This window comes from Thermobia domestica, chromosome 4 (assembly GCF_964235325.1).
Source record: "Thermobia domestica chromosome 4, izTheDome1.hap1.1, whole genome shotgun sequence".
Lineage (NCBI taxonomy): Eukaryota > Metazoa > Arthropoda > Insecta > Zygentoma > Lepismatidae > Thermobia > Thermobia domestica.
Window position 1 is genome coordinate 17363081 of NC_137457.1, and position 23667 is coordinate 17386747.

Genomic DNA, 23667 nt, shown 5'->3' on the forward strand with positions numbered 1-23667 from the left:
AATAGTAGTGGTGTGAATAACAATTACTACAAGTACCATACCTTCGTTCTGAATAGTATAAATGACAATAATTCGAATGAAGAGAAAAGGGAAGAACCCGAAAGAGAAAACGAATAGTAATATGACTCAAAAGAAATTAAAAGTTAATGAATTCGCGGAGTCGTCTACTATTGTTACTCGACCAGGACCGAAAGTGTTTTATTTGGGTAACAAAAAAATGTTTCTGCAAGCAAATATTAATGATAATTCCGATAGATTGTTACAGCTTTTTAATTATATATACGAAATTATGTGTTACCTGAAAGGGCAAGTTCATGCTTATCTACAGAATCAAAAACAAAACGATAAAAGCACAATATTTACCTTTTTATTGAACCTAACTCCAAGATTAATTACATCTACTTTTAATTCCATTGTACGTTATAATAATCATCTTGTCCCAAATATTAAAATCTTTACATGTGATAAAACAATTTACGCTGGCGAGCTGGTGTATTACAACATTAAAAATTGTATATTAAATATATACTTTTCAGTACCGTTAATTGAAAACTACATAACTAATAATAATAATTCGTGGTATGAAAATATAAAAGTTATTTTCAACAAAGAAATTAATGAAGCTAATTTTAGTCATGATTATATTACGAATACGTATTTCAGTAATAAAAACTACTATGTGGATGATAATGATTTAGATTTCCTATTACCTTCTTTATATAAAATAATTGTCATTGCAGATCATTTGGCTACTCATTATTTGGACTTTGTATGTTGCGGGAACACGGACTGGATACATCATAGTAATTTTGGATTGAATGATAGCATAATAACTCTTCATTCCAAACTTTATATTAAATTTAATTCATTTAATATTTTGCCCACACAAAAGTTTGGAAAAATTGTCATCGACAGAGGGAGTAATAGTATAACAAATAATAATAGACCAACTCGACTGTCAGATTTTAATTTAAACCCAATGCGGCAAATTGAGGGTAGTTATTTGCCACAATTTTCAGATTCGTTTCTACGTGCAAGTTTTCAATAAATGAGCCAAGAGCAATATTTGTATCTAAATACATTAAAACACTTTCCTTTCAAAAAAAAAACTGAAGCTCTGAAGCCGGATAAGCAAACTAATAGTACTGTTTCGTCACTTTTTTTGAACAATCAAAAAACATGTTGTACACATAATTATAACAACAATAGGTTGGTAAAGGAAGAAGAACATATAGCTGATGCTATTCAAATATGTTCCAATTACGGGAGAGAACAATTACCACATTTCCAGAAATATTATCTTGGGTATAACACCACCAAGGCATTAAATATTCGATGTAAACGTAAGAAACTTTCTTACAAATGTGGGTACTTTTATGAAATATCTTCTATTTTGCCAGGAAAGCTATTACGTCGTAATTTTGAAATTGTCACCAGATTATACACATTATGTTCTAAAATTAATAATGAGGATGAGTTTAATAATATTTTAAATTTAAATTCTCAAAAATTAATTGCCCTACAACATATTGACTATTCGTATGGTAAGTTATGTAGTGTTTCTGATTTGTAAATAGTCATAGTAAGTTGCACAGTCTAAAAAGTCTAAACTAGCATTATATTCGATTTTGACAATATCTTGTATATATATGTTTTCTGTAATTTTATTAAACCAAATCTTGTAAATAGAGCATTTATACACCTCGTTGTCAATTACCAGACACTTACAGCTCTTGTCGTTAAAATTCAAAAATAGATCACCATTTTTTATTGTTTGGTGTACTTGAAACCTATTATTTTTAAAAAGGCAAGTAGCATATGTTGATTTTGTTAGTTCAACAATTACAATGGCCGCCTTATATTTGGAGTAGTTATGTGAGAGAAGGAGTGATGCTTCTTCTACTAACACCTCCTCATTCTTATTCAAAACAACAAATTGACAACCCATTGGTCTTATGATGTGCAATTTATAATAAGGAAATTTATATTTGTATATTATTTTAGGATATGTTATATTTTTTTTTCGTAGTACTATACCATTATAGTCAAGCTCGTTAGTGGATTTAAATTCTTGAAGATAATTGGCATGGTCCAAAAGTGTTTCATCTAATGGAAATTTTTCTATACTATCAACCCTGGTAATAAATTGATCCATTGCTTTACATCGCTGAGAATAAGAAAAAGGTAATAAATTCTTACTATTCCAAACAAATAAATCTAAAACAATTAATTTCTGTTTGTCTGGGAAAAACATAAACTCTGCTGTAAAATTTATAATATTTTTAAAAATTAATGAATTAATAGGTAAATTGCATAGTTTTGTAGCATTTTTATTTGTAATATATAACAACTTTGAATCGTATTTACAAATTACAATACGCCAACCGTTCGTATAGTGTTTTTGAATTATATAGTCTTCAAAGTTAAGCTTGGTGAATTCAGAAACATTTAGCTCAATAGGATCATAGAGTTTAAATGCGCATTTACAAGTTGTGTCAGTTTGTAAATAGTTATTACCCATGTAAAATGATCTAATTAAATTGCAAAGTTCAAAATAGTTTAATTTTCTTTTATCTAGCACAGTTGTAAGTATGCGTATATTGTTTGATCGCCAATATTCGGGTAAAAGTGTCTCTAAGTTCTTCTGTGTTATTGCCAATTTGATTAAGAAAATACTTAAGATGTCCAAAAAACATGAACGTTTAAAAATATTTATGCTCTTGTGATTCTGGAAAATTTCCAGCAATAATGGTGATTGATCGTCGCTGCCATGTACTCTACTTTGTTTCGAATGACTTTTCCACGAACACGGAATATGTTCAATTGGTTTTGTAAATGCAATTTTGCATGTATTATTTGTACAGATATCCAAGTCGATTTTGAAAACACAGTCATATCGTAAGTCAATGGGTAAATAAGAGTTCTTTTCTGAAGCACATATCTTATTAATGTGCTTACCAAATTTATATAGTGGAAATTTATTCTGAAAATCTGCCGGCAAATTATTATATTTGCTTTGGCACTCACATTTGCTGTGTAAAAAATAATTATTTGTATGTGTACATAATTGATTATTTAAAATTGCGAATATTTCATTGGTGCAAATTAATCGGAAGAATGCGTTTTGTTCCAACTTGTGAAATTGAAATAGCCATAAAAGTAAATAGTCATTATAAGGCGTTTCTTTTATTGTCAAGAGCAAAGAATATAAATCGAATAAATTCATGAGGACGTAATATATTTTTCTAAATTACCTAAAATAAATGGTTTGTCAACAACACCAACAAACATTACTACGTGAAAAGGCGTTATTTCCTCATATCCTAACACAAAAGCATCGGATATGTAATATTTATTAAACCCATATTCGATCAGTGTTTTCCAAATCTGAGTAATGATTGAGTCAGATTCAGTATTTAAATTAATTTCATTGTACCATAATTGACCTTTTACTCTTTTATTTGATATAGTATAATTAGATGTAATAATCCAATAGATTAACCCATTTATTTCATCATGCTTTACAAACACGTTTGATGTTATTTGCCTTATAGTATTATCAAATATAAGTATTATTTGAGTACCAAATACTGGGTAACTTTCAAATATATCAACTGTCCCATTAAAGTTAAGTTTACCATGAATATTACAATAATTGTGACGTTCTTTGAAACCACAATAGTATATTACGTCATCACCATAATCTATACAATTATCTGTTGAAGAGATGTTTCTATAATAGTGTTTTGCAGAGTTAAAAAACGGGTAATGAATGTAGATATTTGAGTGAAATTGTAATGCTTCTGTTACGGATGAATAAGTTTCAATAGTAGAATAATAATATTTGTTTGTACATATATTTGGCTCAAAAATATTTCCCATTTCAGTATGCACATATTGTAATTTTTTATATAGTTTTTGAATAATATCTTCGTCCAGTTTTACATGCGAAGTTACATAGTATCGAGATTCAAATATTTCATATGTATTATCAATATTCTCTATGTAATTATTCTCAATAAATTCGAAAATAGAAGTTTTTCGGTGTTTAATTATTAATCGAATTGATATGTATTTGGGATTATTATTTATAATTTTAATTTTCAAATGTTTTATTAAAGGCTCCTTAATTGTCGTATAAATTGGAAAAGCATAAACAAACATTTTTCAGCTATTGTATACGTAGTGAGTATAACTTGAAAAATGAATTATTTACAAACTTGAGAAACTTTCTGTCATTATCTTTTCTTATATATGTATTAAAAAAACAAAAGCGCTCCTCCCACCATTTTAGAGTTATTCTTTTCTGTGTTTTCTTTTGTTTAAAATACATCGTTCCATTAATAAACACACGTGCTTCAGTAGAATGTAGCGGGGCGAAAGCTTGCAAATAAATTTCTGCTTTTGGAATTGGATATTTGCCATCGAAATAGTAATTTTTCCGAAACGGTGGTCGGAATTTTAACCAAGCATATGCAGGTTGTAATACTTTTAGCCACTCCCATTGTTGTAAATTGTCAAAATGAATGTCATCATCAGTGGGGTATGCACTACCTTTTGATTTTGTTCTAATATCGCTTATTAAGATACATTTTCGTTTAGATTTTCTCCACTCGCGAGCAAGCTTCCTAGAAAATAATTCTCGATAAATGAACACATTGGGTGATTTTATGTTCACATACACTGGCTCAGAATCATATAAATGCCATACACAATTTACAAATCTTGAATTCACTTGAGAAATTAGCGTATTTAAATGAAGTCCTATTGCTGCGCCAATGTACAAAATATTAATACTGTGACACTTATTCTCCAGTAAAAAATGAAAGATTTTAACGAAAAATAAACGTTCGCCTAGCAATAATTTGAGTTGGCCACAGTGTTTATTCTCATTTCTAATGTGTGGCTTGTACTTGCACCGATGTCGAATATCATCCAGTTTTAGGTAAAGCATTTGTACACACTATGCGTTATATATGTTCAAGCTTTACTATACCTAAATTTATTTTACTTTTAACTAAAGATGATTTACACTCAGTCGTACGAGAATATATATTTTTGTATATACGGAAAGTCTATAAAAATATTGATTCTATTTATGAATTAGAGTGGTCACTACACATTGGCTTATACGTAGCTATATCATTTCAGTGTTATAGTGATTCAAAAAAAGCACCACAGTACATTATTCCAAAATACACAAATATTCCACAAACAAGATATGTATCAAGTACTGTACTAGTAAAGCCGGCCAAGAATAGTGTATGCCTTAGTGTAAGTGGAATTACCGAGATACCTTCTACACCTTCCGTTTCTAGAAAACTGAATGATGGATGAATTAACAAATGAAACAAAACTAATCCTACTACAATCTATTTATAATGGAATTAATAATTTACTAGATACTAAGTTTCCAACAATGGTAAAGTTGGTAGTAAACACCCTTGCCTGTGAGGATGTGAGTTACTTACATGAACTACAACATAAATTGTCAATATTACTTGAAGCAGAAAATAGTAGTAGTGAAAGAGATATATGGAAAGAAAAGTTTAAACACTTGATTCTATCAAAAAATAATATAGATAATGCGGATGTTCATCCTTTGGGGTTGGAGTTTAGTATCTTCCTGCAAGCTAATAAGGCGCAACAGGTATTGAATGTGAAAGATATTACCAAGAGCAATAACGTAGAATCAAATCGGAATGGGAGAATTCTACCAAAACTTGATGAATCGAAACTATTTTCAAATAACTCCGGTGAACACATTAATTGGGTCCGTTGTATTGTGGCAAAAGGATGTGCTTCCAAAGTGCAAAATGAAATTCCTAGCAAACTTGCATATAGTCATATGTATATTTTTCAGATATCAAATCAATTTGTTGATGTTGTTGAATATTATTTTGAAGACAAAAATGTAGTAACTTGTTTAAACTTTTTCAATAACCATCCATCCATAATTGATATAATATTTTATTCAAATTGCAGAATATTAAAGCAAAAATGTGAGGATAAATTTACAGTTTTCTCAAACATTTTAAAATTTTATTTTTGTAATGTAAATAATAAAATTTCGTTTTACATTGATCAAAATGATATGTTAAATTTTAATTACTTTTGCTTTTTGGCACTGCTGTTTCAATACAAAGATAATTTACGAACTTCTGGTGACGTCACTACAACTCCATTAAGTACACTCAGCGGCAGTGATCCAATTAGGTCATTTGCTCGAAGTGTGAAATTTACGGAACCTATAAATAATTATGATATAAAAGCAATGCAATACGTTACAGATATTAGATGTACTCCTATAAGTGAAACTTCTTTACAGCAAAATGTTAAACATCAAATATTTCAGTTAAGTAGTGACCGTGATACACGAATAATGAACAAAGGCAGTTTAATTGGATCACAAAACATACATGAATTTATAATTTCCAGTAAGTGTATAAAACAATAAAATAAAGCATCAATATTACTTTAAGTCTATCATAAGTTTGTGGTCTATAGCGTATTCTTTAACAAAGAAATTTTATACAACAAATAATGAAGTTTGTTAATATATTAAAACAATGTAAATATAAAACCAAGAAAAAACATAAATACAATGTAAAATCTAAATGTATTCTAAATTGGAAAATGCTAATAAAAACATTGCGTACGAAAAACAAATGTTATACAACGTTTGAAAAGAAACATTTATTGTATCAACGTATGTACTGGAATAATATTCTTGGATTGCATAACATGTGTATTCTTGGAGTTGTCGATAACGTTAATAGTACAGTTAACGCTATTAATATGATTAAAGAACATAATCCCATTTTCTTTCGTACACTAAATAATAAATGCAGCTCAATTTGGGTAGTTGATGGTACATGTGCTACAGGAAAATCTAGTATCTATAAAACAATGTATAAGAGTAATAAATTCCTACAAAATATTGGTCAAAATACACATGTAAGTAGTTCTTTGGGATATATATTTTCAACTTTAAAAATGTACAAGCCCAACACTGTTTGGGATAGATTGTGTTTTAATAATATATTGTGGTTATATATTTGGCAAGTCTTGGCAGACATAGAAAGTAATATAACAAAATATAGAGAAAATAGTAAAATAATAGATTTTTACCAACATTTACCTAAAAGTTTGGAATATTTAAATTGGTCAATTCCTATTGAAAAACTAAAATTGTGGGAAGGTTATGCTACGGCGCCACATATAAATACTATTACATTTCTTTCCGCACTTAGCAATAATGTTATTATTGTGGATTCCAATGAGTATAGAGCTACGTTACGATTATACAACAGAAATGAAGGTACCGATCGACTCCGATCGAGAAAACCACACTACATACGAGTACAAAATTATTTTTATGCCAAATTAGCCTTACTATACCCTGAACATTATTGTTTGGTCGACTTAAACTGGTTCAATGGAAACCAATCGCTAATGCAACACGCTATTAGGGATATTATTTTCGAAAACATACATACTAATGGTACGTTAAACCCTATTTTAAAATTTGAACCTTTAGTGAAGCCAAAGAAAATGAAGTATTTGTATTCAGATGATTTTTTTCAAAACGAAAGAATTCGTCCAATGCAGTCGGTGATGTTTACAAAGGAATTAAAGAATTATTAGTTACAGATGGGTGTTCATCCAATTTATTTCTGTTTGATTATGTGCTTTTAAATAATTGTTACATTTACGAAAGTGATTACAACCAAAAAATCCACGATATGCTGAAAACGGAGATGGGTGTGATGTACTTAAAATTAGATGCTTTTGTTTTGAAATTAAGTTTTTCTTTCGTTGCGCATATTCACCCCACAACATGAATACCAAATGCGAATTATTTTTACTAAGATATTTAATTATATAATTAGTTATAATTTCCCATCCTTTATTTTTATGGGAGTTCGGATAGCCTGCACGGGTAGTTAGAACACAATTTAATAAAAGAACTCCCTGTTTAGCCCAACCGTCTAATGTAAATTTCAATAAGGGTATTATAAAATTTGGATATTCTTGTTGTAATTCTAAAAAAATATTATATAAACTAGGTGGACAAGTTGAACTGGCACTACTAAACGCCAATCCGTGTGCATGATTGGGACTTGCATATGGATCTTGTCCCAAAATTATTACTTTAACAATATTTGCTGGAGTGTAATACGACCACGACCATATATTTCCAATTTCGGGATATACAGTATATTTAATTCGTTCTTCTTCTAAAAACTTCATTAAAAATAGAACATTTTCAGTTTGTAAAATTTTATATAGTACTTTATACCACTCTGGTTCTATATACCTTTTTAAACTCTCACTAGAACTCATTTTATTTGTTGGTAAATGTACTATTAAATTGACAGTCTAAAAGATTCTCTATATGGTTTTCCATATTATGGTCATTTACATTACCTATAGCTGTTGTTGTACTTTGTGCAACATACAAACAACATACAATACAGAATTGTAACTTCTCGTCATTAGTTAAATCTTCAAAATAAATATTATTATTATTATTATTATTATTATTATTATTATTATTATTATTATTATTATTATTATTATTTTCTTCGCTTGACGTAGAGTTATTCATTTTTATCGTGTCGAAATTGCTAGGCATGTAAGGAAATTTGATTCAAATTTATCCAAGACGAGTTTAGAATGGCTATGGTATTTGAGTTGTGGGTACTCTATTTTATCTACATCAGCAAAAAAAATGTTAATTTGATTGATTAAAAACTGTTGCATAATTGTCATAACGTATTGTGTTGATTTTTTATACTTAACTCTAAAATATTCTAGATCTATACATTTTATTCCACAAACAAAGGCAATAAATGAAAACGCTGCATTTTGTAAGAAATAATTTCGAAAGTTACATTTTACTTGGTATCCTCGAGATCCTCGTTTACGCATTCGTTTACTGAGTTCTTGCGTATTGGAGTCTAATATTATAACAATATTATGATTCTTTGCTTTTATAAATTCTAGCATTGGTTCTAAATTATGCGTTCGTATATAATCAGAACACATACCGAACGGTGTTAAATATTTATTATTTTTATTATTATAATAATGTATCATTAGGTAATATGTAAGTTGAAATGCCAAATTAGAAATAGGTGATCGATCCATCACTATACCTCTAGCAGTTGATAGCGCGACTGAAGAAAGTAAAGCGTACGAAAGAGCAACTTCCGGATTAATATTATAATATCGAAACTGTTCACCAAAAATTGAATTTATTTTGAAATATGCAAACTTGTTAACAATTGTAGTTTTCCCACAACAACAAGTTCCATCCAAAGCCACCGTTTTTTCATTTGTATTCAAAAACCAAGGAGATAAGGATTGTAGCTCATTATATAATGAATCGAATGTATTATCAAATGAGAACAATAGATTTGTAAATCCCATTTTGTGTTTTCGAAGAATCGTCATTGGTTTAGTTTTTGGTTTCCTGTTATGAAATGAAAATTGCTTCACCTTGTTTGCAATACATATTGCACGTGAAAGTTTTTTCCAATTTGTGGGCTCACAAAAGAGCCACGTTAATATTTGTTTTGTTTTGGTATTCTCGTTTTTGTGACGTTTAATTATTTTCTCTATCGGCGCAACAATATCAGACATTTCAAATATCTATTTACGTAGCTGTAATGGAATATCTCATTGCAAATAATTTGCCAGTTTCTATTAATGCAAATGCGGAGTGTAATACTTTCAATTATTATGAATATAATGATTTACATACTGAGAATTTGTTCAAAAGTGAAATGGTTACACTGAAAAATAAGTTAGGCCAATATTCACCGAATGATATTAAAGAAGCTAGAAAATACACAAACCCTTATGAATTTGATGGTACGTATTTTAAGATTCTCATTAACAGATGTGAACTTAAATTAGCAGAACTTGATTTTTTGTCTACGTCTATATTAAAAAATCCACTTGTTTCACTAGGTCGAAAATATCCCGGACCTGTAAATTATAAAATTTTAGATTTATGTGGCGCACCAGGTGGATTTATAAAGCAAATATTTGAAAAATGTGAAAAAAAATGTACCAAGCGACAAATTATACTTGTGTACGGTATAACTAAAAAAGATAATTGTGGTATGAAATATAAATCATCTATTGCATCAAATAATTATTTTAAAGAAATAGATTCACCTACTGGTGATATTTTGCAATCTGATACTATAAATAAAATAGTTAATACTTTTAGAAAGAATATCAATCTATGTCTGGCTGATGGTGCCTTTAGGTGTAAGGACGAAAATAAAAAGGAAGAGGAACACTTTTTTCTATTTTGCTCAGAAATTTTCCTTGCGTTAGAGTGTTTAGAACCTAATGGTAATTTACTTTTAAAAGTATTTGATATTTTCACTACGCAAACTAAAATGTTGTTGTTTCTCTTATACAAAAGCTTCGAAACCTTCGCAATTTGTAAACCAAAATCAAGTCGGCCAGCAAATTCAGAAGTTTATATTCTTTGCCAACATAAAAGAACGGATAACCAAATTCCTTCACAAATTACAGATATTAAGAATACTCTACCGCTTGTAATTCAAACCTTAAATCCTATACATATTTTGAAATATGAAAAGCTTATGTTTAATGATACATTTTTTATAAGAAAATTGACCACATTCATTGTGTTGAATGTAAAAAATCAAATTAAATATCTGAAACGTATGATTGATTATTTAGAAAGTGGTGAATGTTATGTTGACAAACAAGTTCAAACAAAAAACGCGATTAGTTGTGCTGTTTCGAGGGGATTAAAGTATAAACTTTTAAAGAAATTCCATTCATCATTTGAGCACTAAATATATATTTATGAATAGTTAATAATATATTGAGGAACAAGTTCAATAAATAAATCGGCTCTATATAATGAATTATTAATATCTTTAGAAAGTGGTTCTAATATTTTAACCCAAAGCTCGTGTTGTGTTGGTAATTTGATTTGGTCGTTGGGTTGCATCATTTGTGTGTGTAACTTATACAAATATAATATGCGATGTTTGGGTGTAAAATTAAAAGTTAACAGGTACGGATATAGATTAACTCTTTCGTTTTTTAGTTCATCAACTAGTGTCCCAGCATATTGCAAATTATTCAAGTCATTCTCGGTTTGAAGCTTATGTAGCACATGTGCATATTTATGCTGATATTTCTTCACCAAAGATGATGCCCTTTCATTTCTACCTTTAATAAATAACTCATAACTGCATTTATCTGTAATTACATCAAAAAACAGACTAATGAATACATGAAGAATTAAATCTGATTTTGTTATATACAAATCCTTGGGAAATATAGACCACTCGATGAGAAAGAGTTGTAAAAGACGCTGCATTGCATTCATAAAACTATTAAGACTAGCATGCTGTATAATAGATTCATCATATGAACAATATCTAAATATTATATCGCTCAAAGCATAGAGTGTTTTATTCAAGGGATTTTTCCCAGTATCTATATTAATAATAAGAGCATCTGTATTCAATAGTCCAATATTGAAGTCTTGAAAATTTATTGCTGAAAGCAGTTTTGATAATGTTTTATGTAGTTCTAAATTTGTTTGATTAAAAATAGAACTGCAAGTTACTTGTAATTCGGCTGTGAGTAAATTCATCGTTTCTTCAAAGGAAAGGTTTGGTGGAAAGGTTGATATATTCAACACATTAGTATTGATATTAGCTACGATTTGAATCCATTCTTTTGCTTTCTTTAGGTTAATAACTGATAACACAGGATACCCCTTATCATAATAATCATAGACATTGGAATGAAAACGACGAGAAAGAACATGCTCATATAAAATATATGAGTCTTTAGTCTTTGTTACAAATTCATAATGTTCATTTATTGTGCATTTTTCAATTTTGTTAAAATTCTCATCAAATAACTCTATTGATTGTTCAACGGGATTATATACAAAAGTTGCCATTTTAAAACAACTACTTAAGTTTTGTCATACAATATTTCTTATAATTAACTATGATTAATTTTTCGGACGTGAATCAGCCAAAATGTTTCATCGATAGAACACAAGTTAGTGATGCGTTCATTCGTAGTTACAAATTTTGCCAAAAACATTTAGGTGATATAAAATGGATTCAGAGAAACAAAGATCAAATAATTGAACGAATCAAAGGCTTTACATTCGCCGATAGTACCAAGAAATTAATAATTTACACTATTAATAAATCAACAAGGAATAAACTTTTAACTTTAAAAGATATATTTCCTGTCTACCCTACAACATTCCAGCAATCCTATTATTATATGGACAAAAGTATAGAAACGTGCATCGAGAAAAGTATTTTATTCTTTTGTCAATATATTTTAAATGCCGGAAAACTTAACCCAATTGTTTCTACTTCAATTGCTGTAATTTTAACTATTTGTACTAATCTTCGAATGAGTGAAATAAAACAGCTTTCATTAGCACATTTAGTTGCAATAAGAGAAAGGAAGACTATTTCAATAAAAATTAAAAAACGTACAAAATCACTCACTATAATTGCTAATTTAGAACTTTTAGACTATTATTGGAATGCTATTATAAAATTTGCAAATAACAATTTTGTTATTACACAATCAAAAGTGACTATAAATAAAACATTTCGAAATAAATGTTTAGAAATCCTGGGCTATGAAAAGAGCAGTAATGTAAAATTTGGTATTCAATCTATTCGTCGTTTTAACACATCTGTACTGTTGAATTATATAAGCCCAGCTTTTGTACAAATGTTTAATCGACATCGAACTTACACAACAACTCTTGAACACTATGATATTTTAAGAAATGCAAATAAACATTTAAATCGTATTTTCCAGACAAATATTTAAGACAACAACACTATAAAAGAAATTTAATAAGTGTACATTACTACAGTATAACGATTGGAGGTGTTTTCTATAGTTATGAGCGAGTTAAATAAGCAAATAGATATGGAAGTAGAGCTTACAAAATTGAAAGAGAAACTTGGTATACTTTGCAATGACTTTGTTTGCCTGCAGCAAAAAATTGATTATTTACAAAACCGTTTACAGAAACGTAACATAATACTTTACGGTGTACCAGAAGAACCATTCGAAACAAAATATGTACTTGAAACGAAAATCCGACAAATTTTTTGTGAATATCTAAGCATTCAAACAAACCCAAGTGATATAGAAAATGTATTCCGAATTGGGCAAAAAAGAGAGGAAAGTAATCAACGACCTATTAAGTGTGAATTTCTTAGTATAAAAACAAAAGAAGCTATTCTACAAAGGAAACGTTGTTTAAAAAGTATAGGTATTTCTATTGGGTGTGATTTTTCTATTGGTGTTCGGAAAGAGCGACAACAGTTGCGTACCCATTTAAACGAAGCCAAAGAACAGGGATGCGAGGCTTATATGCGCAATAACGTACTTTTTATTAATGGTGAAAGATTTAAAGTGGAAAATATTTATAATGCTGACGATGAAGATATTGAAGAAGATGATCAAGAAGAAGACATTTCCTGCAAGGAATAATTAGCACAATGAAAATAAAACTCTATTATTGTTTGTATTGCTTTATTTTTAATTAAATTCATTATTTATTACTAATAATCATATGCAATGTTATGATATGTTCTAAACTGTAGTAAATTACCGAGAGAAGTATAAAACGTTCATGTTAACCTGTTAACACTAACGGACTATCTGATTGTGTTAGTTAGTGTAGACATATTAATAAAACACATTTTATTATTATTATTATTATTATTATTATTATTATTATTATTATTATTATTATTATTATTATTATTATTATTATTCTTTCTTTTCTCATATGAGCCTACATTATATACAAATTGCCTTCTTTATTTCTTTAATAATAATGCACTATTGTTCCTGAAATAAAAATTCTAAAAAACAAGAACTCATAGTTCCATGCCGACATTCATATGAACATAGGAAACCAAATATAAATCCAAATAACAGCAATCAAACAAGATGTTGCAATTGTAACGGAAAATGTGCAATCCGTATAATTTGGCAACTTTAGACTATTTGGATTAGTTGACTGTACATGTATGATAGAATTATAGGACGTTTACATACATGAAACATGCGCTCCTGTAACGACATTTTGGATATATTCACTTCACAGATCCGTTCGTCCTTTTACTGAAATACACGGCAACTGTTGTGAATCCCAAGCACAGTAAGGGTCTGGTAGTGCAAAGCATTGTCTACAGTTTGTAATTCTATTACTTGAACACATATGAAGTTTAATCGATCGAATTTCGTTATCGGAAATAATAAATAATTTTGACTATTCTATGCTTTCAGACTTAGTAATAAGATACAAGTTTGTAATAGATATATTATTACAGGGTTAACTTGTCATTATCGTATGAGTGGGTATTAATCGCTTTTATAACTTTCCCATCCCTTGTACCTAACACTTTTCAATCTAATGTTTTTACTTTAAGATCTATAACAATTTTTGTAAACCTACAGTAGGAATCAATACGAGTTACGATAGGCTTACCAAGGAAAGAAGGCACAGATTCATTCATAAGCGAATGAGAATTTACAAAATTGACAGCACACGAAAGGAAAGTTCTGCAATCATTTATACATTGTCCTGGTCTTGGATAAGGTATTTTGAATCACGGAGCAGGTTCTTTGGGGAAAAAACGTCAATCCATTATGCACCTCAATATGTTGCGTTGTTTACGAGTTATTAGGGTTTAAGTATTTGACATTTGACCTAGATGGTAAGTACTTTTGGAACATGCTGTAGTTGATGTCCTGTTACTTAGTGTGGAAACAGCTTCTCAATATATTGCTTCGTTTATGAGTTGTTGGGGTTTAAGTATTTAAATTTTGATCTCGATGGTCAGTGCTTTTGGGGCATGTAATACTTAACATAGCACAAATTACAACCCCTATTTAATACATCAGAGAATACATGAACCAGTAGCAGGAGTTCTCGTTTGTTGAAACATTCTTTCAAACCCTCCACCCCCCACGCAACATAATAGGCATTTTTACACATATGTAACATTGCAGAAATTACTAACGCAACCCCATTCCCCTATGAAATATAGCAAAAATTCAACAAATATTCATCCAGTACCACATGTCACAAAAGCACTAACCATCAAGGTCAAAGGTAAAATACTTAAACCTTAAAACAACTCGTAAACGAAGCAACATATTGAGGCGATGTGTACACACTTGGTAACAGGCCACCATATACTACACGTTCCAAAAGTACGAACAATCGAAGTCGAAGTTCAAATATTTAAACCTAATATTTCGTAAACGAGGCAACATGTTGAGTCGCTGTTTTTACATTTAGTAGCAGGTAACCAAGTACCGCATAATCCAAAAGTACGCACCATCGAGTACACAATATATTACTTCGTTTATGAGTTGTTAGGGTTTAAGTATTTGATCTTTGACCGCGATAGACAGTGCTTTTGAGACATGTAGTGCTGGATGAATATTTGTAGAATTTATGCTATGTTACATAGTGGGATGGGTTGCGTTCGTAAATTCTGCTATTTTATATATGGATTAAAAAAAAAGGTGTCATACTCTTTTATTAACTCTGCTATGTTACGTACCGACAAGGGTTGAAAAATGTGCTCATTAAAGAAAACAAATACACCCATGCTACTGAGTCATAGTCTTATGTATTCTCTGATGTATTAAATAGGGGTTGTAATTTGTGCTATGTTAAATAGTGGTTAAAACTATCAAATACTCTTTTATTAGCTCTGCTATGTTGGTATTGTTGTGTTTATTGTAAATGTAATATCTGTTATGTGAACGAATACGCCCAATTATGTATGTTATCGTAGTAACCTTTGCTATGTTACATAGGTATTAAAAATGTATTCGTTATGAACTATACTACATACTCTTATGTAATTTTTGTTATGTAATATAGGAGAAAGTGTTTATAAAAGGGAAAGAGTACGCCGATAAAAAAGTTACTAAATGTTGTTACAGAAAATATGGTAGCTGGTTACAAATCTTCCACCATGGGGCAATGGTCGTAAAAGGGAAGGAATACACGACGCCCATACTGTTTTTATCACTGAAACAAGGGCTATAACAGACTACAAAAAGTTTCTAAATTTGGTTACAAAAGAATTGGATATCTGGTTATAATTAACCAATAAAGGATTCTAATTACAAATCAAAAATGTAGTAATATAATAGCGTCATTCAGCTAAACACCTAAGGTTTACACCAATACCCGAAATCGCTTTTATTTCTAATGTAGGAAATTCACATAATTCTGACCCTATGATCAATAAAGAAGCAAGGAGTGAAAGACGATCTACTTCGCACTTGTTGAATTTTGCACCTGACACCTACTTTAGCAGATACGTGCATTAGATGTCTTAATCAGAGCTGATGTTTTACCCCAACATTTTTTACAGTCCATTACCTAGACATACTTTTCCTGGCAGTTCTAAACATAGTCCCAAAATTACATTTGGGCAAAACACCCATTTTACAACATTCGGCCAAAACACTCAGGTGCAATGTGCTTGTAATTGGTGTACACTTTGTACGTTTTGACGAAGTGTAATTAAAAAAAATTAACAACTCTTTTTGAATAATTCAAAATATTGAATTCCTATAAAAAGTACTATACTTATAATGCTCCAAACAGAAATATATAGGAATTAAAGATTCTCCAGAAATGTTAAAAAGTACGAATATGCTACAGTTCCTGTTGAATTATAATAGAAGAAAAAATGATTTCCTGAAAATACTAATGGTTTTATTCCATTAAATTTGGCAAAATATGCACTAGATTCATATAAGAAATCCTTATTTGCTGTTATAATACGAAACTTGATTTCGGGTTTAACTATAGGGCATATAAATTGTGGTTTATTAAAAAGCGATGTTAAATAAAAACTATCCAATAGCTTTACTGAATAGTCACTAATTGTTGTTTTCCCAAAATATCCACAAACTGTAATAAAACTATCAATTTCTTTTACAAAGTCATTTACACATAATGTGGCATAATATGCTCCAGCGGAATATGCAACCAAAGTAAATTTTGTACCTTTAGGGCAATATTCAATAATATACGAAATTGCAGATTTGATATATTGTAGGCTTTGTTTTGCATTATAATCAAATAGCGTTGGATATCGAATTGACGCGACAAGTATATTATTTATACCCATATTTATATAAGGTTCAAAATTAGCATTTGATCTTATAAATGACCCGCCGGGTATGTCAATAATAACTCTAGAAGATGATTTCATAAGTTCAATGTTATAAAAATATACTTTATTTACAATATACGTTTTCGGACACATAAACCTTACGTAACTAACCTTTGGATTTTTATCATATTTAATATTCTCCAATCCATAAATATCATCAAGTTTTCTTGCAATTGGTGTGGGTTTACAAAGAAAGAGAAACAAAATTAGAAAAATTAAAATCAATCCGCAATTCATATATAAACTTATAATTGTAATAATTTCCATTTTCCTTTAATAAATATATTTACAAATCAGATAATGTTTTTTTGAAAAATTTTTTGGTTACAAAAACTATATTATTAAAATAACCTAATTTTTACTCTAATATGTACAACAATTGTTTTACATCTTTAATACAAATGTGTATACTCATACCATATATATCCCCAAAAAATACCCATGATTATATAAAGTTAATGAAAAGTTCATTTAATATAATTTGCTTATTTGCTTAATGTATTATACAAAGGATAGTTTATAAATATCATATGCTGATAACTGTGAAACAATTGAAATTGAGGAATGTAAAATCATGTATACAGATTTGGGTATCCAAAGCATAGTTTATATAATTGACAAATCTGAACTTGTACTAGAACAGTCAATTTTATTGCTTGTTATATTTGAAAGAGTTGTATTGATATCTAAAGGTTTTTAACGCATTTTAGACAATGGTATATTACTAATTGGTTGTTTAAATTTAAAATTTTTAAGAAGTGAATATACAATTAAATACCAAACTGTACCTATAAAAGAAGTAACAAAAAGTTGCGGTTTATTCTGTGAATGTGTAGCATATGCAATGGAAGGTGTGTGTGAGCGTTTGAACCAGTATAAATCTGGTAGACTCAAAAATAATTTTGTGTTTTTAAATAATTTGAAAAAACTTTACAGATATCGCAATGATTGGGTTCATTGCGTAAACATTATGGAACGATCTCTAAATATATTAGATGATGATAAAGAAGTTGCGACATATTATGTATTCAATTATTTCCTTATGTTGTGTAATATATTCTTTGAGCCAATTGAGATTGACTCAAATTCTATTTTCTATACAGAATGTAGTAAATTTATGTCACAGAAGCAAGATGAACAATATCAAATTCAAGAAAAAACACGGCAGTATTTCAAAAAAGTTGAACATGAGATGGAATATACTGTTTCGTGTTCCTATAGACACAAATTATGTTTGGAGGTATTGCCAGAGAGCCAGAATGTTTGGACATTAAGTTGTTTAGATTTAGTGAAATATATTCCTTTAACATTAGTGATACCTAATTTAACGTTGAAAGCCATTGAAAAAATTCATTTACGAGAAGACAATGGAAAATTTGTGAATGTAAAATGTGTCTTATTTAAGAAAAACGTACAATATATGCGGGATATGCTGCCAAAACTTGACGGTAAAGAGAACGTAAAAATTTCAATTGAAGTTACGGAAGAGGCTGCGAAAATTTCTCGACTGAAATGGATTTTTGACTTCTGCAAAACGAAGTACACAAACACGTGCTACATCACAAATAATAAACCACATTACAGGAAACAAGAGGTCAAAAATGCTAAGAGCAACGGCAAAGTAAGCAATTCCGTGGTAATTGAATTTGAAGATAAAAATTCAACGTTAGCCATTTGTATGAATATAATAAAAAATGAATTACAGTATTATTTGTAAGCTAACTTTACTCGTCCTAAAATTTCTGTTTGCTTTTGATGTGAGTAATAATTTCTAGTACGATAAAGGAATGCCGGATTTAATTCCAGAATATGTCGTTTCTGTCGCTTTTTTATAGTTCCATTCGGTAATTCTTCTGAATCATTATCCATTGTTATGTAATGCTTAAAAAGGTAATTTAAAGCATCCAAAATTGAAAATTTATTTGGTTGCGATTGTATTTGGATAATATCGTATTTTATAGAATGTGATTGTAGATTTTTGTACATGTTTATGATAGCAGATAATGACATATTTAAACATACGCTTACAAAATTATAACTAGTTGCGTTGTCGTCTATTTCATTTATAGTTGGCACAATGGCTGCAGGAGTATATCCTATAGGACATTCTATATTGCTTTCATTTAATATATAAACTTTCCCAAACTTTGCCCAAATTAGCCAATCAAAAGGCGCTACTCGAATTAATCGATCGCATTTACTTTCATTAGCTGTAGTATCTTTATTATATATCTCAAAATAGGTTGGTTGAAATTTTGTAGATTCACTCGCTTGTTCAATATATTTTGTTAAAAAAATCATTCTATTCTTATTAATTATAACTAATATTATAAATATTAATATAATAGTAATTAGTATAATTATCCAAAGTGGTGGATTGATATGATCTAGTTTCATTATTAATCCTAGTGTAGTAATAAAATGAAACGATATGAAATTGATTGGGATAATTTTGAAACTATTGCAACGAAGGAACGCAGAATTCAGGACACTATAAACACACTAGTTAATATTAACTCAGACACTCGTCCTCGTAGCCCTTTCACTTTGTGTGAAATAAACGAAGATTATAATGTCACAATGTGTGGTAAAATGCTTAATAAAATGGAAACATTCATAGAAAATGAAATTAACAACTATATTATAAGATCAAATAAATTTACTTGCTCTAGTGGTGATGTACATTTAGTAAACAATATTACAAAGCAAGAGTTTGTACTAAACTCTTCATGCAAAATTACATACGAACTGCTACAAAAATATTTTGAGAAAACAGGACATGCATTTTCTATTGACATTACCCAATCATATATTCTTCCACTTATATTAGATTTGGATTGTAAAGAATGTAAAGAAGGCACATCTTCCTGTAATGAGTTATCAATGTCTGTTATTGAATTAATAAAACGAACTGTAATTTGTTTAATTCGTAATGTGTTCAACAAATCTGATATTGATTGTTGTGTTTTTAAGCGTGATTGTTGCAATTTACATTTTTATGTAAATCTATCAGTTTCAATTTTACTCTATGACGAAATAATTGAATATTTGCGAATTGATTTACCGGAATCTATTACAGATAAATATATTGTTGATAAACCTACAAATTTACCACTACCGTATTCTGCAAAAATAGATGAAAATGTTTATATGCCAAAATTATATGAGGATATTAATTTCCAAGATATGAATATTTTACCGAATATTAAAAATTTCTATGATGTAAATTTTATATGTCACACAGAAGACAAAAATAAGTTTATATGTAAACATTTGGGGACATTTACTCTAACTTCGACAACACATAAAGACAATTTTATTTTATTTGATGAAACAGATTGGCTTCCATTTATTAAATACGAGGATATGCTGATGATGTTTACTTGTAATGGAATTAAATTGAATCAAAATATTATAACCCGAAATTGCCTTCCTAAGCAATTGGAATGTCTAAAATACTCGAACTATATATATAATAGTGCATCGTCGCATTCTTTGTTTGAAACCTATTTTAATAATGATTTTGAAAATTTGTTAAATAGAAATGCCAATAATTACAATTCTACTGAAATCTATAAAAAAATAAACGAAGAAAATGATTCAGATATTTATACAGATATTTTATCACATCTACGACCATTGTTTGATAATATTCTTAAGGTTGTGTACAACATAAAAACTAAAACTATATCCGATGATGAATATTTTTACTTTTTTTCTTTATTCCTTACAGAACCAGATTATGAATGTTCATATGCATTTTATATAATTGTAGCAATATTAATTTTCCTTGAAAATAAAATTAAACACAATTCTAATGACATGAAATTGTATATTTTAAAAATTATAAATTATATTTTTCAAGAAGCCTCGTTTGCAAAACAATGCCATACAGTCGTGACTATAATAAATAGTCTAGAGAAGTTTGATTGCTTAAAATTTCTCGAATTGCATGTAGAGCCAATTCCATGGCTGTCCTATATCTGTTACGAAATAAAAAAACGCCAAATAGGATATTCTAGTAATATTTCGTATTTTACATATGCATATACAGCACATATTGAAACCGTAACAGAAATAATCAACTATGTCTTACATTTTCTTAAAATACGTTGTATGATGTTCACCAATGGTCAGAAACTGTACTTTATGTATGACAACGAGTCTGGATTGTATGTTGAATTATCAGAAGATTTATTACTTTCAAATCAGAAAAATATTCGAAAGGAAATTATTATGATGGAAATTGATGAATTAATAAATACCTTTGAAACTATCGAAAAGAAATCACAACTCAGGAATATATGTTGGACGAAATACGTAAACCAGGTGAAAGTTAAACATGTAAATTTTAACATGTATCAGTATTTCATAGCTACTGAGTTGGGAATTTTCAATACTTTGACTGGGTATTATATGAACTTTTTCCCGTATTTGTATTTCAAAATAAGGAAGCAATTCGGAATTATACCTTCATCAATTTCAAATATGTCAAGCAAGAAAATGTCATTTTCAACATTAAATAACAGACTCACTTTTGAGAATTCAACATATTCGTCAATTATAAGCACATTCGTTCGGAGGCTACCAGCATTTTTTTATTTAACTATTCTAGTTCCCGGTATATTATATTTAAATAAAACGATCTATGAAGAGGAAGAAGCTGATAATATTAGTAAGTTTATATTTCATTTAATTGTTACTGACAACAGTATTGAGAATAAAAATGAACTATTTTACCTCTTGCCAATTTTTCATACTTATGCATTTGCAGTAGATTGTGTATTTCAAGTTTATCAACAGTTAAGATCGCTTATAAAATTTAAGGGCGATGTAACCACAACACAGGTTACCATATCTGATATAAGTGATTGGTCTAGAAAAACCTTAATAGTAGCGGAAAATAATGAACAAGAAAGAATAGAAATACCAGAAGACTGCTCTATTTCCGACATACATAAAATTTTCTCTTGTGTTTTCGGTTCTCAGTATAACATTAAATTAATTTTACTTTCTTTCATTTTTTGTTTAGTTGACTTTTTTTGTCAAAAACCGAAACTTAAGACATTATTCCGTATCAGTGTTAAAATTACGCAAACAAATACTGCATTACGTATGTCTAATTTGGATTATTTGCAGTGCGCATTTGAAACTTTATTTCAAGGAGTATCATATGATTATGATTTAGCACAATTGTTGTTCTCTCTAGCACAAATGTCTCGATTTAATGCTGATTTCTTATCTGACTTTTTAAATTATCTTTCAATGATGTACTGTCCCGGTTCTGATAGAAAATATTTTATGCTTCTTTTGGGACCAAAAAAGTGTGGTAAAAGCACAATTTTAAAATGGATTAAATTTACAAACGAATCAGCAGTATTTAGTACTGATTCCATTTTTAGCAATAAAATAGGACAAGGGTCTGATGCTTCTCCACATTTGCAACAGTTATGTTCTTCGTATTGTGTTGTGTGTAACGAAGTAAACTTTATTGATACTGCTACTTTAAAAATAATAACAGGAGATGATTCTATTGATAAGCGAGGGAATCATTCAAATCAATATAAAAGGTTAAATCATTTTTGTTTTGTTCTTGGTGCAGCCAACAGAACACCAAAAATGAAAGATCCAGAGGAGTCAATCCGTGACAGATTTATTATTTTCCCTTTTCAAACACAATTCATTGATAATGAGACAGCAATAGAAGATAATATATTGTTATTGTATTTATACAATAGCAGTATAAAAGAAGTTATTGATAATAAAAAAATGGCAATCCTTTTTAATAATTTAGTTTATGCACACTTTACGTTAATTCGTAACAAAATGGGTGTCGTAATACCTGAATTACGAAACGAAAAATCTATTAATGAAATGTGGCAATTTATGCGGCGCAATAATTATATATATGAATTATTGTATAATAGTGGTATTCAATTTCGGGATAATTTAAGTATTTCTTTTGACGAATTGAAAGAAAAAATGGAACCAAGTATCAGAGCATATAATGAGGCTGAGAATAAAAATATTCACTGGAACAGCGTGCTTAGTAATTTAAAAAATTTATTTACCAACTATATTCGACAAGATAATACAGGGTTTCATCGAATGGGTATACTAGAAAACTCATCCTCCTTATATTCAAAGTCATTCTATTCCGTCAAAAATAAATTACCGTTATTACTAGTAGAATCTTCAGATAATGAATATGTAACTTTACAAGAAGTGAAAATATACTTTTATAATGCAGTTAAAAACAAAGAAGAAACTCTTTTGCTATGCAAAGAGTTGATATTTTTATTTAAGTTGCAATATAACGAACAAAATCGCATTTTTCAAAATATGAAATTTCACACACTGTGACAATTTAAGTTTAATAGAATATTAAAAT

General features: G+C 29.1%; 1 protein-coding gene across 1 annotated transcript; it reads right to left on the reverse strand.

Annotated features, from left to right (window-relative positions):
- Positions 1-18983: 18983 nt before the first annotated feature.
- On the reverse strand, positions 18984-19577 carry LOC145683641 (uncharacterized). Its single transcript, XM_081754981.1, has one exon. The coding sequence runs from the start codon at positions 19575-19577 to the stop codon at positions 18984-18986; it is 594 nt and encodes a 197-aa protein (XP_081611107.1).
- Positions 19578-23667: the final 4090 nt, after the last annotated feature.